Source organism: Takifugu flavidus, chromosome 3, assembly GCF_003711565.1.
Source record: "Takifugu flavidus isolate HTHZ2018 chromosome 3, ASM371156v2, whole genome shotgun sequence".
Lineage (NCBI taxonomy): Eukaryota > Metazoa > Chordata > Actinopteri > Tetraodontiformes > Tetraodontidae > Takifugu > Takifugu flavidus.
Window position 1 is genome coordinate 3618825 of NC_079522.1, and position 11822 is coordinate 3630646.

The 11822-nt window shown below is 52.4% G+C and overlaps 2 protein-coding genes and 2 non-coding genes across 5 annotated transcripts; 1 reads left to right on the forward strand and 3 right to left on the reverse strand.

Moving 5' to 3' along the window:
• Positions 1 to 430: 430 nt before the first annotated feature.
• tlr2 (toll-like receptor 2) lies at positions 431 to 4621 on the forward strand. The gene is made up of 11 exons (XM_057026780.1): positions 431 to 1122; positions 1325 to 1481; positions 1556 to 1705; positions 1814 to 2020; positions 2150 to 2272; positions 2500 to 2650; positions 2730 to 2894; positions 3004 to 3183; positions 3252 to 3392; positions 3459 to 3964; positions 4041 to 4621. Exons 1-11 carry the CDS (start codon positions 876 to 878, stop codon positions 4444 to 4446), a joined length of 2433 nt encoding a protein of 810 aa, XP_056882760.1. The 5' UTR covers positions 431 to 875; the 3' UTR covers positions 4447 to 4621.
• A 699-nt stretch (positions 4622 to 5320) lies between these two features.
• rnf175 (ring finger protein 175) lies at positions 5321 to 10878 on the reverse strand. Of its 2 annotated transcripts, XM_057026783.1 has the most exons (9): positions 8311 to 8407; positions 8056 to 8090; positions 7847 to 7988; positions 7475 to 7629; positions 7288 to 7395; positions 7077 to 7197; positions 6848 to 6981; positions 6674 to 6775; positions 5321 to 6572 (listed from the first exon to the last, which is right to left on the reverse strand). In XM_057026783.1, the coding sequence occupies exons 1-9, from the start codon at positions 8329 to 8331 to the stop codon at positions 6452 to 6454; spliced, it is 939 nt and encodes a 312-aa protein (XP_056882763.1). In that variant the 5' UTR covers positions 8332 to 8407; the 3' UTR covers positions 5321 to 6451. The 2 variants fall into 2 exon arrangements, 1 of the variants encoding a protein (XP_056882763.1); XR_008949613.1 differs by lacking the exons at positions 5321 to 6572; positions 6674 to 6775; positions 6848 to 6981; ... (2 more) ...; positions 7475 to 7629; positions 7847 to 7988 and adding exons at positions 9232 to 9279; positions 9594 to 9637; positions 9838 to 9935; positions 10135 to 10206; positions 10585 to 10878 and having other exon boundaries at positions 8076 to 8090; positions 8311 to 9041.
• On the reverse strand, positions 9346 to 9438 carry LOC130523486 (small nucleolar RNA SNORD14). The gene has a single exon (XR_008949893.1). It is a non-coding gene; the product is annotated as a small nucleolar RNA SNORD14 (small nucleolar RNA).
• On the reverse strand, positions 9705 to 9797 carry LOC130523485 (small nucleolar RNA SNORD14). The gene has a single exon (XR_008949892.1). It is a non-coding gene; the product is annotated as a small nucleolar RNA SNORD14 (small nucleolar RNA).
• Positions 10879 to 11822: the final 944 nt, after the last annotated feature.

Genomic DNA, 11822 nt, shown 5'->3' on the forward strand with positions numbered 1-11822 from the left:
AGATGATCGGCCAGGATCCAAGATGAGCTGCCAGGATCCAAGATGATCTGTCAGGATCCAAGATGATTGGTCAGGATCCAAGATGATCTGTCAGGATCCAAGATGATTTGAAGGAAAGATGATAAATAAAATAAATTTAAAAACAACCTTTTTCTGGTTTGCTGTTTGGAGTCGACTGAGGGCAAATAAAGATGAGGGATGTTTGAGTCCAGCAGGACGGACGATGTTACGAAACTTCATAAACAAACTGAATTGGGTCAATGAACCAGAACTGATTCCAGATCAGAGTTCAGTTGGAGGCGGCGACAGATAATTAGAGGAAAGGGATCGATAAAACCAGCTCTGATCCAGGAACAAGCAGTCCAGATGTCAGAAACACAAACAGGAAGTGATGACGAACGCCATCACACACGTTGATGATCGATGAAGTGATGCGGATATTTAAAACAAGAGGGTCGCATGAGGTGAAGAAGCAAAGAGGAAGTGATGTCACCAGACTTCCTCTTTTCTCTGGGCTCAGGTTTTACTTCCTCTCTTTAATTTTTGCCCTTTTCCTCTTCCTTTCTTTAATTATTGCGGCGCAGCCCTGCAGCAGGTGAGCGACTCTGCACTGAATCCTGGTCTTTGACTCCTCAAGGACCAACGTTCCTCAGATCGGCTCAAGGCTGAAGCGTCTGGAGGCTAATGTCCAGCTTGGTTGCACATGCTGTGTACGTTATTGACGGAGCTAAAGCTAATGATGCTAGCTTGTGGCTCTGGTGGGATGTTAGCCGGACTGCAGAGCTCCGTTTGGTTCTTGATCTTGATCTTGGTTTGCTGCTGAAACATTCTGATGGTGTTTCTGCTGCACAGGTGGAGCCTCTGAAACCAGAACCATGTTTTTCACCCTCCTCTTCACCCTGTCCTTTTGTGAAGGTCAGGGGTCAATCGTGAAGGTCGACAGACCGTCCTGTGATCGCTGTGACCACTCATTCTTCTGTAACTGCTCCTTTGCTGGGTTGACGTGCGTTCCCGTGGTAACGGAGCAGGCCCTGAGCCTCGACCTGTCCTTCAACAACATCACCGTGGTGACAGCCGAGGACCTGCGCGACCACCGACGGCTGGCGGCTCTGAATCTCTGCTGTGAGAGCGATGACTAAGACTTGGCTAAGTTAGCGAGCCGCGCAGATGTGACGACGCCCTCTTAGAGCCGTGTTTCGGGCCCCGAGTGGCTCGTAAAGAGCCTTGAGAGTTCTGGGTGACGGTTGGAAGGTTTCTCCTTCTGCGTCCAGGTCTTCAGGAGTCACAGCAGAATTCCAGTAATCCCAAATTCCGCTGACTGCAGGTAACAGATTGGCTGTGATCCACCAATCAGCATTCGAGCCGCTGTGGAACCTGGAAGACCTCAACCTGTCCAACAACCAGCTGACGGCTCTCAACCACAGATGGTTCCACAAACTCGAGGCTCTGCGGGTCCTCAACCTTCTCCACAACCCGTACAGGTAAAGACGTCCAGGCGAGTGTGTGAAACGAGGCGGCTCAGTTGCTCATGTTGCTCTGCGTCACGCTCCTCCAGCTGCCTCGGTTCTCCCCCAGCGTTCCAAAGACTGCTCAACCTGAGGAGGCTGAGGTTTGGAGGACCAGCTCTGGAGGAACTGAAGAGAGGAGATCTGGCTGGAATCACACATCTGGAGGAGCTAACTGTGCATGCTAACAACTTGAGGAGGTGGGGAATTGTTGAGTGACCTTCAGGAGACGGCAGAGCCATGTCCTCCCAAGGCTCCTTCTCCTTGTCAGAAACCATATTTCCAGGTGTTCCCCTGTGGTGCTGCAGGTACGAGTCTGGTGCTTTAGCCACCATTTGGCCACTAGGCCGAGTGATTCTGAGTCTCCACGGTCCATTTTTAACAAATGACGACGTGGCCTCCACAATGCTTGGGGATGTGTCCTACCCCGAGACGCCCATGATCCTACGAGATCTCAACCTGACCTGGATTCAGTCTGTTCATAACCTCCGAGCGGCGGCCAGGAGGAGAATCAGGTTTGAGTCCAGCACACTTCAGCCCAAACTCACCTCCAGGAGGACCTCCCAGGACCACAGGAACCTGGGAGGTTCATGGGACTGTCATGGAGAAACAGAACTAACTGCCTTTCTGCTTTCGCTCCGCAGACACTTGAGCTTCCAGAACCTTTCATTGTCCGACATGGCCACGGTGGAGTTCCTGCTTGTGTTTGATGGGGTGCCGCTGACCCACCTATCATTCGAAGGTGTCACCTTGAAGGGTGTGGGCAGGTACGGTCAATGCTAGGGGCATGTAAATGTTAACATGGGGCAGTTCTTCGGGGTATTTTCAGATGATGGGGTCACATGACGACGGTCGCGTTGTTGCAGAGCTCAACCTGTTTCAAGTTCTTCACCTTCAGAATCGTTTCAAACTTCCTCTCAGAAACTGAATCTCTGCTCCGTGTGTTAGCATGTCTGGAGGGCAGCCGTGCGTGACGATCTGATGATGTGTTCAGGTGGGAGAAAGCTAACAAGACTGAGCATAAAGGCATTGACGAGATCTTTGTGAGGGACGTGGAGGTTTTGGATATCTACAAGTTTGCCTCGTTGATCAGCTGTGGGTTTCTTCTGCAGTACCCCAGGAAAGTGTCCATCATAAATGCTAAGGTAAAAGGGCTAACGACGAGCGTTTAGCATTTAACGTGTATGTTCTGGAGAAGAAAACAATTTAGTTTCATCCCAACAGGTTTTCGTGATGCCCTGTTTCACATCCCACCTCCTGAAGAACCTGCAGTACCTGGACCTGTCCAACAACCTGCTGACGGACATGACTCTGGCAGAGACACTGTGTGATGGAGACAGTCCCCTGAAGGACCTCCGGGTCTTAAACATCAGTGGGAACGCTCTCAAGGTACTTTGGTAGGACGGGACACAACGGTTACTGGTTTTAGGGTCTTTATAAAAACGTGAACAGTTCTTCGTAGACTGTTAGGAGAGATCTTTGTCCTTCTGTTGTCCAGTCTTTGTCCACCACAAGTCGGCTGGTAGGCAAGTTACTCAGACTGACCCACCTGGACGTGAGCAGGAACGGGTACAGCTCCATGCCCCTGGGCTGCTCCTGGCCCTCGAGCCTGCGCTACCTCAACATGTCCGGAACCAGAATCGCATCCATCAGCCCCTGTCTGCCTGCAGCCCTGGAGGTATCGGCAGTCCCACCCTCGGCGTCCTGTCCTCCTGGACAGACTCATCAGTTTGACTTTACGTGCAGGTGCTTGACCTGAGCAACAATGACCTCAAAGACTTTGTTCTGGTCCTGCCCACCCTGAGAGAACTCCACCTTTCTGGGAACAAGTTACTGAGGCTGCCCCCTGGGTGGTTCTTCCCAAATCTCAACACTCTGACCATACAGGTAAGACCCTGACCCGACCTTGTGGTTCTTCTTTCAGTCTTCACAGTGACTTCTCCCCCCCCACAGTCCAACAGCCTGAGCATGTTTGGACCCTCAGAACTCCGGACCTACAGCAGACTCCAGAGTCTCCAGGCGGGCTGGAATAAATTTGTCTGCACCTGTGATTTTGTGGGCCTCTTCCAGTCGGGTGTCAAAGTTGGTTCGGTGCAGCTAACAGACAGAGAGGACGACTACATCTGCGATGCTCCTCTCCGCCTGCAGGGGGCGCTGGTGGCCAGAGTCCGCCTCCCTCTCGTCGATTGCCACCCTGTCCAGGTGGTGTCTGCGAGTTGTGTGGTGGCGCTGTTGGCGACTGCTGCTCTGGGCACCCTGCTGTGGCACGTCCATGCCTTCTGGTACCTCAGGATGATGTGGGCGTGGCTAAAGGCCAAGCACAGCTCCCGGCAGCGGCGAGGACTAGACCAGCGAGGCGGCGCTGGCGTCGAGGACGACTTTGATGCCTTTGTGTCCTACAGCGACAGAGACGCTGGCTGGGTGGAGAACTTTCTGGTGCCTGAACTTGAGCAGCCCAGGTGAAGAAAGAGTCACTGCTCCTCAGACGTTGATGGAGCACAAACGGTCTAACGAAGACTTCTGCTTGTTCTTCAGGGCGGATGACGAAGCGGCGGTCAGAGCCAGACCCATGACCCTCTGCCTGCACAAGCGGGACTTCCTTCCTGGACACTGGATTTTAGACAACATCATGAGTGCCATGGAACGCAGCCGGAGAACCATCTTCGTCCTCTCGGAGAACTTCATCCGGTCAGACTGGTGCCGCTACGAGCTGGACTTCTCACACTTTCGGCTTTTTGATGGTGTTGCTGGAGAACCAGCCATCTTGATCCTCCTGGAACCGCTGAACAAGGACGACATTCCCAGACGCTTCTGCAAACTGCGCAAGCTCCTGAGCTCCACCACCTACCTGGAGTGGCCTCACGGGGAGGAGAAGGTTGGCGAGTTCTGGAAGGCCCTTCGCACGGCTCTGAGAGGAGAAGAAGAACATGGGAGGAACTGAGGAGGAAGATCCAGATGCTGTCTGTTCACCTGTCAGGGGGTCAGTGAGGGAGGAGCCCTCTGAAGGGCCAGTTACTGCATCTGGACACACACACACACACATTTGTGTGGCTGTTGATTATCCAGAAGGTTGTAAACCAGGATGTGCTGCAGTCTAAATAAAGCTTCATTATAATTATTGTTGTCATCGAGCCGTCAACAGGACCGACGGTTGGCAGCAGGTCTGGATGCTCCTGAAGGTCCGACTCCAGCTGCAGCCCACTCCTTGGGAATCTCCTCAGTCTTCCTGAATGTACTTTATATCCTGATTGTGCTTCTCTTCTCATCTTTGGTGTCCATGAATGCGATCGGGGGTCTTCTGGACCCCTGGTGCTCTCTCCTCCGTGATGGAGGAGCCTCCTGAACCTTACTTGATGTGCGAGTCTGAAGCTGCGATGAAACATCCACTCCTGAGAAGTCAAACTCCCAGAGGATGGTTTTATTCAAATGAAGCCCGGCTGGAGTCCTGGGGGAACCTGAGAAGGTTCCTTCCAGTCAGACAATGAGACAGTGAGGATGATCTGTGTTGGTGCCTCAGCAGTCGGAGCTGGGGCGGCTTCGCCTCAACACCTGCCCAGGTCAACACGTGTTCCTGTTAGCTCAAAGTACAGCAGGACCTCTACTTACGAATTTAATTGGTTCCAGAAGTTGCTTTGTAACCTGAAAATTACGTAAATAGAGACGCGTTTTCCATGTAAATGCCCTAATCCGTTCCAAGCCCCCAAATATTCGGACATAATTTCTTTTATAAAATCATAAAAATGCATCAAAACATGTAACAAATCCATGTTACAATTAGATTACCGCACAATGAATGTAGAAATTCAGTGCAAGGCTTCTCCAGGAACAAAATGAACTTTATTACAGGCTAATCTTACATTAGCCGTCACTACTAGCAACGGACGTTAACACTTGTGGTAACACCGCCATCTAATGGACAAACATACGAACACCCACAATAAATAAAAGTGAAACAAAGGCGACGCTGGGATACACACAAACCTGTACATATTGACGTACCTCCTAGCCAGTGGGATGACAGGAAGATGCTAGGCGATAGCTAATGGGATGACAGGAAGATGCTAGGCGATAGCCAGTGGGATGACAGGAAGATGCTAGGCGATAGCCAGTGGGATGACAGGAAGATGCTAGGCGATAGCCAGTGGGATGACAGGAAGATGCTAGGCGATAGCCAGTGGGATGACAGGAAGATGCTAGGCGATAGCCAATGGGATGACAGGAAGATGCTAGGCGATAGCCAATGGGATGACAGAAGATGCTAGGCGATAGCCAATGGGATGACAGGAAGATGCTAGGCGATAGCCAATGGGATGACAGGAAGATGCTAGGCGATAGCCAATGGGATGACAGGAAGATGCTAGGCGATAGCCAATGGGATGACAGGAAGATGCTAGGCGATAGCTAATGGGATGACAGGAAGATGCTAGGCGATAGCTAATGGCAGAGCAGCTACAAGCATGTTTGCGTTCGCTAAACTCCACGAGCTGCGAGTAGCAGCGGTAGCATATTTTTGACCTTCGTATCCTGAAATTTCTTTCGTAACAGGAAATATTTTCCTGTTGAGACGTTTCGTAACCTGAAAAATTCACATGTTCGTAAGTAGAGGCCCCACTGTACTCTAAACTCACAGATGCTGTTTTCGTCAGAAGGGTTGGAGGTTAGGGGGCTAGGGTCAGGGGGTTAAGGGGTTTAGGGGTTAGGGGGTTAAGGGGTTTAGGGTTAGGGGGTTTGGGGGTTTGGGGTTAGCAGCAGTGGCTAAAAAAGCTGGAGGGGTTTCTGTGGCCGCTTCACGGCTGCTGACCCCAGGACCAGCTATCACCTGCTAGCAGCGCTTTGGTACGGGAACATGTTGCTAGCAGACAGAAAGACCACACGTTCTCAACAGGGGGCCGGTCCAGCACCGGCTCTGCTCCGAACTACAGCGGCATCAGGTGCTCCGCTTGGTTCTACTCCAGACCCAGTACAAAGTTAATCCCGTGGACAATGCCGATGATGATGGGTTGCCAGGCAACCAGGTATCTCAGCCAGTCGAGGAGCTGTCCGTAAAGGACGTGTGTCTTCTCCCAGCTGGGGGTTCAACTAAGGAATAAGCCCAAAATGCTGAGTGGGCGGAGCTTAATGCTGAATGGGCGGGTCTTGCCTGGACAGACACCCAGACGAAAGGATACGGGTTGTTCATCATCCTCTTCAAGTCGACCTTCTCGTTGCAGTAAGGACACGTCTGCTTCTTCCCCACGATGCACCAGCCGCGGATGCAAAACTCGTGGAATCTGGGAAGCAATGAAGGAAAAAAGCAAACAATGCAGAACAAGAACCTGGGAAGAGAAGAGCGGCGAGGATACGTGTGACCGCAGGACAGCTGGTAGGTGTCCTCGATGAAGCCCTCCTCCTCCACGTCCACCAGGACCTGCTGCCCACAGACGGCACAGATGTGCTGGGCCGGACCCCTGCTGGGGATCCCTCCTCTGCTGTAGAACTGGAACAGCCCAGACGACGGCAGGGAGGTGAGCAGCCGCTCGCGCTAGCGAGCAAACAGAAAAGCTAACGCAGCGGCTCTGATCCGGTCCCTACTCCGATGGTTGAGGCCATGTGGTCCGAGCAGATTTCAGCAAAGTCTCGACCCATGACGCCGTAATACAGCCCATAAAAGAGCAGGACCACACCCGCATCCATGGAGGCCTCCGCCTTGATCCTGCAGGTGAACCAGCACATTCCCAGCAGGTCAGAAACAGAGCACCGGGTTCTCCAGAACTCCCACAGGTGCGAGTGGGCGGAGTCTCACCTGAAGAGAACATTGAAGCCGAACATGGTGAACATGATGGCGAGGTAGCCCAGCACCCCCACTGCATAGCTCAGCTTGTAGATCAGCAGGAACCATTTGTAGACCATCCTGCAGGAGAAAGGAACCCGCCATCATCAGAACCAGAACCAGAACCCGCTGGGCTGCAGGCCCGCCTGTGCTTGGCCACCTGGGCGTCCGGCAGGCCAGCGGTCTGCGGGTGGCTCTGAAGAGGACGTAGCTGGTGATGACAGAGAACGCCCCCCACATGGACAGGAACCTCCACCAGTACAGCCTGATGGTGAAGTAGAGCGGCACCACCCACATCTGGACCAGTGTGACCAGCTGAGGGCGACAGAAAGGCGTTAATCTCCCGCTAAGCTGTGGCAACACAAGGGGGAGGGGCTTGTGCCAGTTCCAGCTGCACCGGCTTTTTTCACGCCAGAACCAGATTAAGCTCTCCAGAACCTGGTTCTGCCATTTCACCAGGTGTCGGTATACGACACACCCTGCAGGAGCGGTCCAGTCCAGGTTCTGGGCATGTTAGCATGGTAGCACCCACGTTATAAGAGCGATGATGCCTCTGCTTCCACTGGACCAGGACGATCTGGGCCACGGCCAGGGTGGCCACCAGGATCAGAACCATCTCGGCGTGCATGGCCTCGTGTCCCCGATGCTTCACGTGGAGGCGCTCGTGTTGCACCCTGGGATCAGAAACAGGTCAAGGGTGGGGGCGTGGCGGTGTGTGCGGGCCGCGTGCGCGGATCTCACCTCCAACTTTCGCGGTGGGTCATTTTCAACAGGTCCTGAAACAAGAGGCACAAGATGGAACCTGGTCCCTTCGGTGCCGGACATCAACCCTGTGCTTCCACGCACGTGTGGAACCGGATATAGAAACCCCCGAATCGGTCTCGTCTCGTGCGGACAGCTGCAGTTAGCTTTAGCCGCAGTTAGCTGTAGCCACCACCTACTGCAGGTCAACATTCATTCAGGTGTCAGAACGGAACCAGGTCCTCGAGTTCCTACCTGAGGATGCGCGTCGGCCATCGTGGAGCCGCAGCTCGGATCCGTCAACGCGACAAACTTCGGCCGTTTCCGGTGCGGTCGGAAATGGCCGAAGCGAGCCGAGCCTCGCTACGGCAGCCGAACAGGGCCAAAACTCGGAATATCCGTTTAGCCGGCGGTTCAGTGACGTCATACAGGTTCAGTGACGCTAAAGGCGACATCAGAGCCGAAATCACGCCAATAATCTGGCGACCTTGTTCAGAGGATCAGCAAATAAAGAACCACACGTTTCTGCATTCATTTCCTTTATTTAAACCAGATGTGACGGACAGACCGAAGTCTGTTCAACATTTCACACTTAGTCTTTGATTTGTTGCTGAGCCCCCGGCCAGGTCATAATAATAATAATAATAATAATAATATAATAATAATAATAATAATAATAATATAATAATAAGTGGCACTGACGGCCAGACCGCCCCCCTACCCACAACCCTCCTGTGAGACCCCCCAGCAGCATTTAGAAACGTTTCATGTCCATCAGGACAGGAAGGTGGCGGTGGCTCTGTAGCCTGTGGGGAGCTGGGCTGAGAGGCGGAGGGTTGTCGGTTCGAGCCCCAGAACCGACAGAACATGGAAGGTGTTCTGGTAGTAGGGGGAGGAGCCAGGACACCTGTTCATCTGGGGACCCGTCCCTCGTGAGCTTTTCTCCTCAGGAACGCCTCCACACCAACTGGCCCAGCTGGGGGCTCCTGTGGGAGGAACGTTAGCATTAGCTTTAGCATCAACAGCTCAGGCGCTGGCACATCTGCAAACGGTCGCTCAGACATCCAAGGAAGTGTTGAACCGTCTTTGGTCACATGACCTCCAGTGGAAACTACGAATGGCAGGAAATGACGTCATCACAGCGACAGAAACAGCTGCTGAGATCGGGCTACGCACCTGTACCGGCCGGTCGCCTCCATCCATCACCCAACTGCTGCAGTCACCCTGGAAGAGACCAGACGTTAGCCTCCAGCGCTAAAGGTATTAGCACACATTCTAGTCCGGAACTCTTCGCTCAGACATCCAAGGAAGTGTTGAACCGTCTTTGGTCACATGACCTCCGGTGGAAACTACGAATGGCAGGAAATGACGTCATCACAGCGATCTTTCGATTTGACCGGACCTCAAAACATCAAGATTACAGAAACGAGCAGAGACTCGGCCTGTTTCAGGAGTGCACGTGGACGTCCACCAGCATTATCAACATAGTTAGCTGGTCAAGTCAGGCTGACCTTCAGACACGACCTTAAACCACTCACCAACAGACGGGACCTCCAGGAGACCAACGGCTCCAACAGCCACCCTGAGGAAACATTAACACTCAATTAAGATCAAAACCAGTCTGCTTAAAACTCAGCAGCTCATTTCAGTCGCTCAGACATCCAAGGAAGAGTTGAACCGTCTTTGGTCACATGACCTCCGGTGGAAACTACGAATGGCAGGAAATGACGTCATCACAGCGAAACACGATCAGACCAGGTGAAAGATCTGGAATAAACTTACAGAATAAACGCGACTCGTCGGCCGTCTGACGTCCTCAGGCGGGTTGGAAGGGCAGCTGCCATGTTTCAGCGCCATCACCCACGGCAACCGGCGCCAGCCTGTTTAGACCACATGATCATTCAACAGCAGGGCTCCACATCATTAAGTTCAAACAACCATTAAGACGCTCAGACATCCAAGGAAGTGTTGAACCGTCTTTGTCACATGACCTCCGGTGGAAACTACGAATGGCAGGAAATGACGTCATCACGGCGCGGGTGCGGGTAAAGAACTAAAATAAAAATTGCCTCTCAATACCGTAGTTCTGTTGTCAGGGTCATCTTCACCTCAGCAGCACCTCAGGCAGAGGAATCCCTGGTATTCATCATCCTGCACATGAAATCTGATCAGAAACTTTCATCTAAACAGTCCAAATATAAATTTGACCTGTGGCTCTAAATCAACTCTATTCACCTGCGTTACGTTGGAAAAAAATTAGATCCATATTCAAAATCATTGACTGGAGGTACATTTTGAGACAGCAAGCAAAGATGACTAAAACTGACTAGTTTGAAGAACATGACATGAACTCCGTGGACTACAGAACAACGTGGCGAGGAGAGGATCCGAGGCAGAGGATCCGAGGCCATCGGCCCTCGCAACGTCCCCTCGAACACGGCGGTCGGCGGAATGATGCTGCATATTTAGTCACCGCGGGCGCAGGACCTCTATTAAACAGCTACAGCGCGGATTAAATGTGATAATTACCCATAAAGACACATCGCGTCCACCTCCGGCATCGCCACAGCTCCAAATGACCGAAGCGCCTGTTCTTCTGCTTTTTATTCCAAACGGCGGCTGAGCGGCTGCTCTCTGGCGCCTGAGCGCCCCCGCTCGGACAGGAGGGGAACTGCACCCGCTGGCGCTGCCTCATGTCACTTCATGAAACGCATTTGATTTGTTTTAACAAAGATGATCGGCGCAAAAATAAAGTAAATGTAACATTTACCTTCAACATAAGATTCAAAATAACATCTAACATTTAAAATCACAGACATGATAAATAATGAATTTGATATCAGAAAATAACACTGAAGAAAGATGAAAAGCAAGACAGAGAGGGACCTTTTAAGTTTTAAGCGCACGCGCACTTTATTTACATCTAATAAACACTCCGTCATCGTAGGAGCTAGTTAGAGAGTTTGAGCACAGGACACCTTGGTGTCCCCACAGCTCCAGGCTCACGGTGGCCTTGTAGAAGCAGAACTGCAGCCTCAGTCTGGCTCTAATGTTCTGCCTCCACATCACACCTGTCCCCGTCCTGGATCCTGCGTCAATCGCTAATTTAGCTTCTACGATTAAAAAGGTTAAGACCTGACACTTGTGCCTTCAGCTTTTTCATAGGCAGTCCCAGCAATTAAAACCTGAGCAGAAAAAGTGACGTTAAAACGGTTAAAAACCTCACTTAAAACACTAATTTCTTTGTCTTTCAATGTTCAATAAAAAGTGTGTTTGTCTGCTCCATGGAGCTGCCCTCCTCACACACCCAGACTCAGCTGGAGGTCAGGGGGCGTCAGTGGGGTCGCTCCTCCTCTGCTGTACCGCAGGAGAAGGCTCCTCCCTCCTCTCCTCCTCCACAGCTCCTCTCTCCTCCTCCTCCCCCTCCTCCTCCTCCACAGCTCCTCTCTCCCCCTCCTCTCTCCTCCACAGCTCCTCTCTCCTCCTCCTCTCTCCTCCTCCTTCTCTTCTCCTCCTCCACCCTCCTCTCTCCCCCTCCTCTCTCCTCCTCCACAGCTCCTCTCTCCTCCTCCTCCTCCTCCTTCTCTCTCCCCCTCCTCCACAGCTCCTCTCTCCTCCTCCTCTCTCCTCCTCTCTTCTCCTCCTCCACAGCTTCCTCTCTCCCCCTCCTCTCTCCTCCTCCCACGCTCCTCTCTGCTCCTCCTCTCTCCTCCTCCTCTCTCCTCTCTCCTCTCTCCTCCTCCACAGCTCCTCTCTCCTCCTCCTCT

Coding starts and splice junctions, on each gene's coding strand:
- tlr2 (XM_057026780.1), top strand. CDS start 876: ATGTTTTTCACCCTCCTCTTCACCCTGTCCTTTTGTGAAGGTCAGGGG. Junction 1,706..1,813: donor CATGCTAACAACTTGAGGAG/GTGGGGAATTGT, acceptor GTGGTGCTGCAG/GTACGAGTCTGGTGCTTTAG. Junction 2,273..2,499: donor ACCTTGAAGGGTGTGGGCAG/GTACGGTCAATG, acceptor TGATGTGTTCAG/GTGGGAGAAAGCTAACAAGA.
- rnf175 (XM_057026783.1), bottom strand. CDS start 8,331: ATGGCCGACGCGCATCCTCAG. Junction 7,989..8,055: donor ACCCACCGCGAAAGTTGGAG/GTGAGATCCGCG, acceptor TTCTGATCCCAG/GGTGCAACACGAGCGCCTCC. Junction 6,776..6,847: donor CAGCTGTCCTGCGGTCACAC/GTATCCTCGCCG, acceptor ATTGCTTCCCAG/ATTCCACGAGTTTTGCATCC.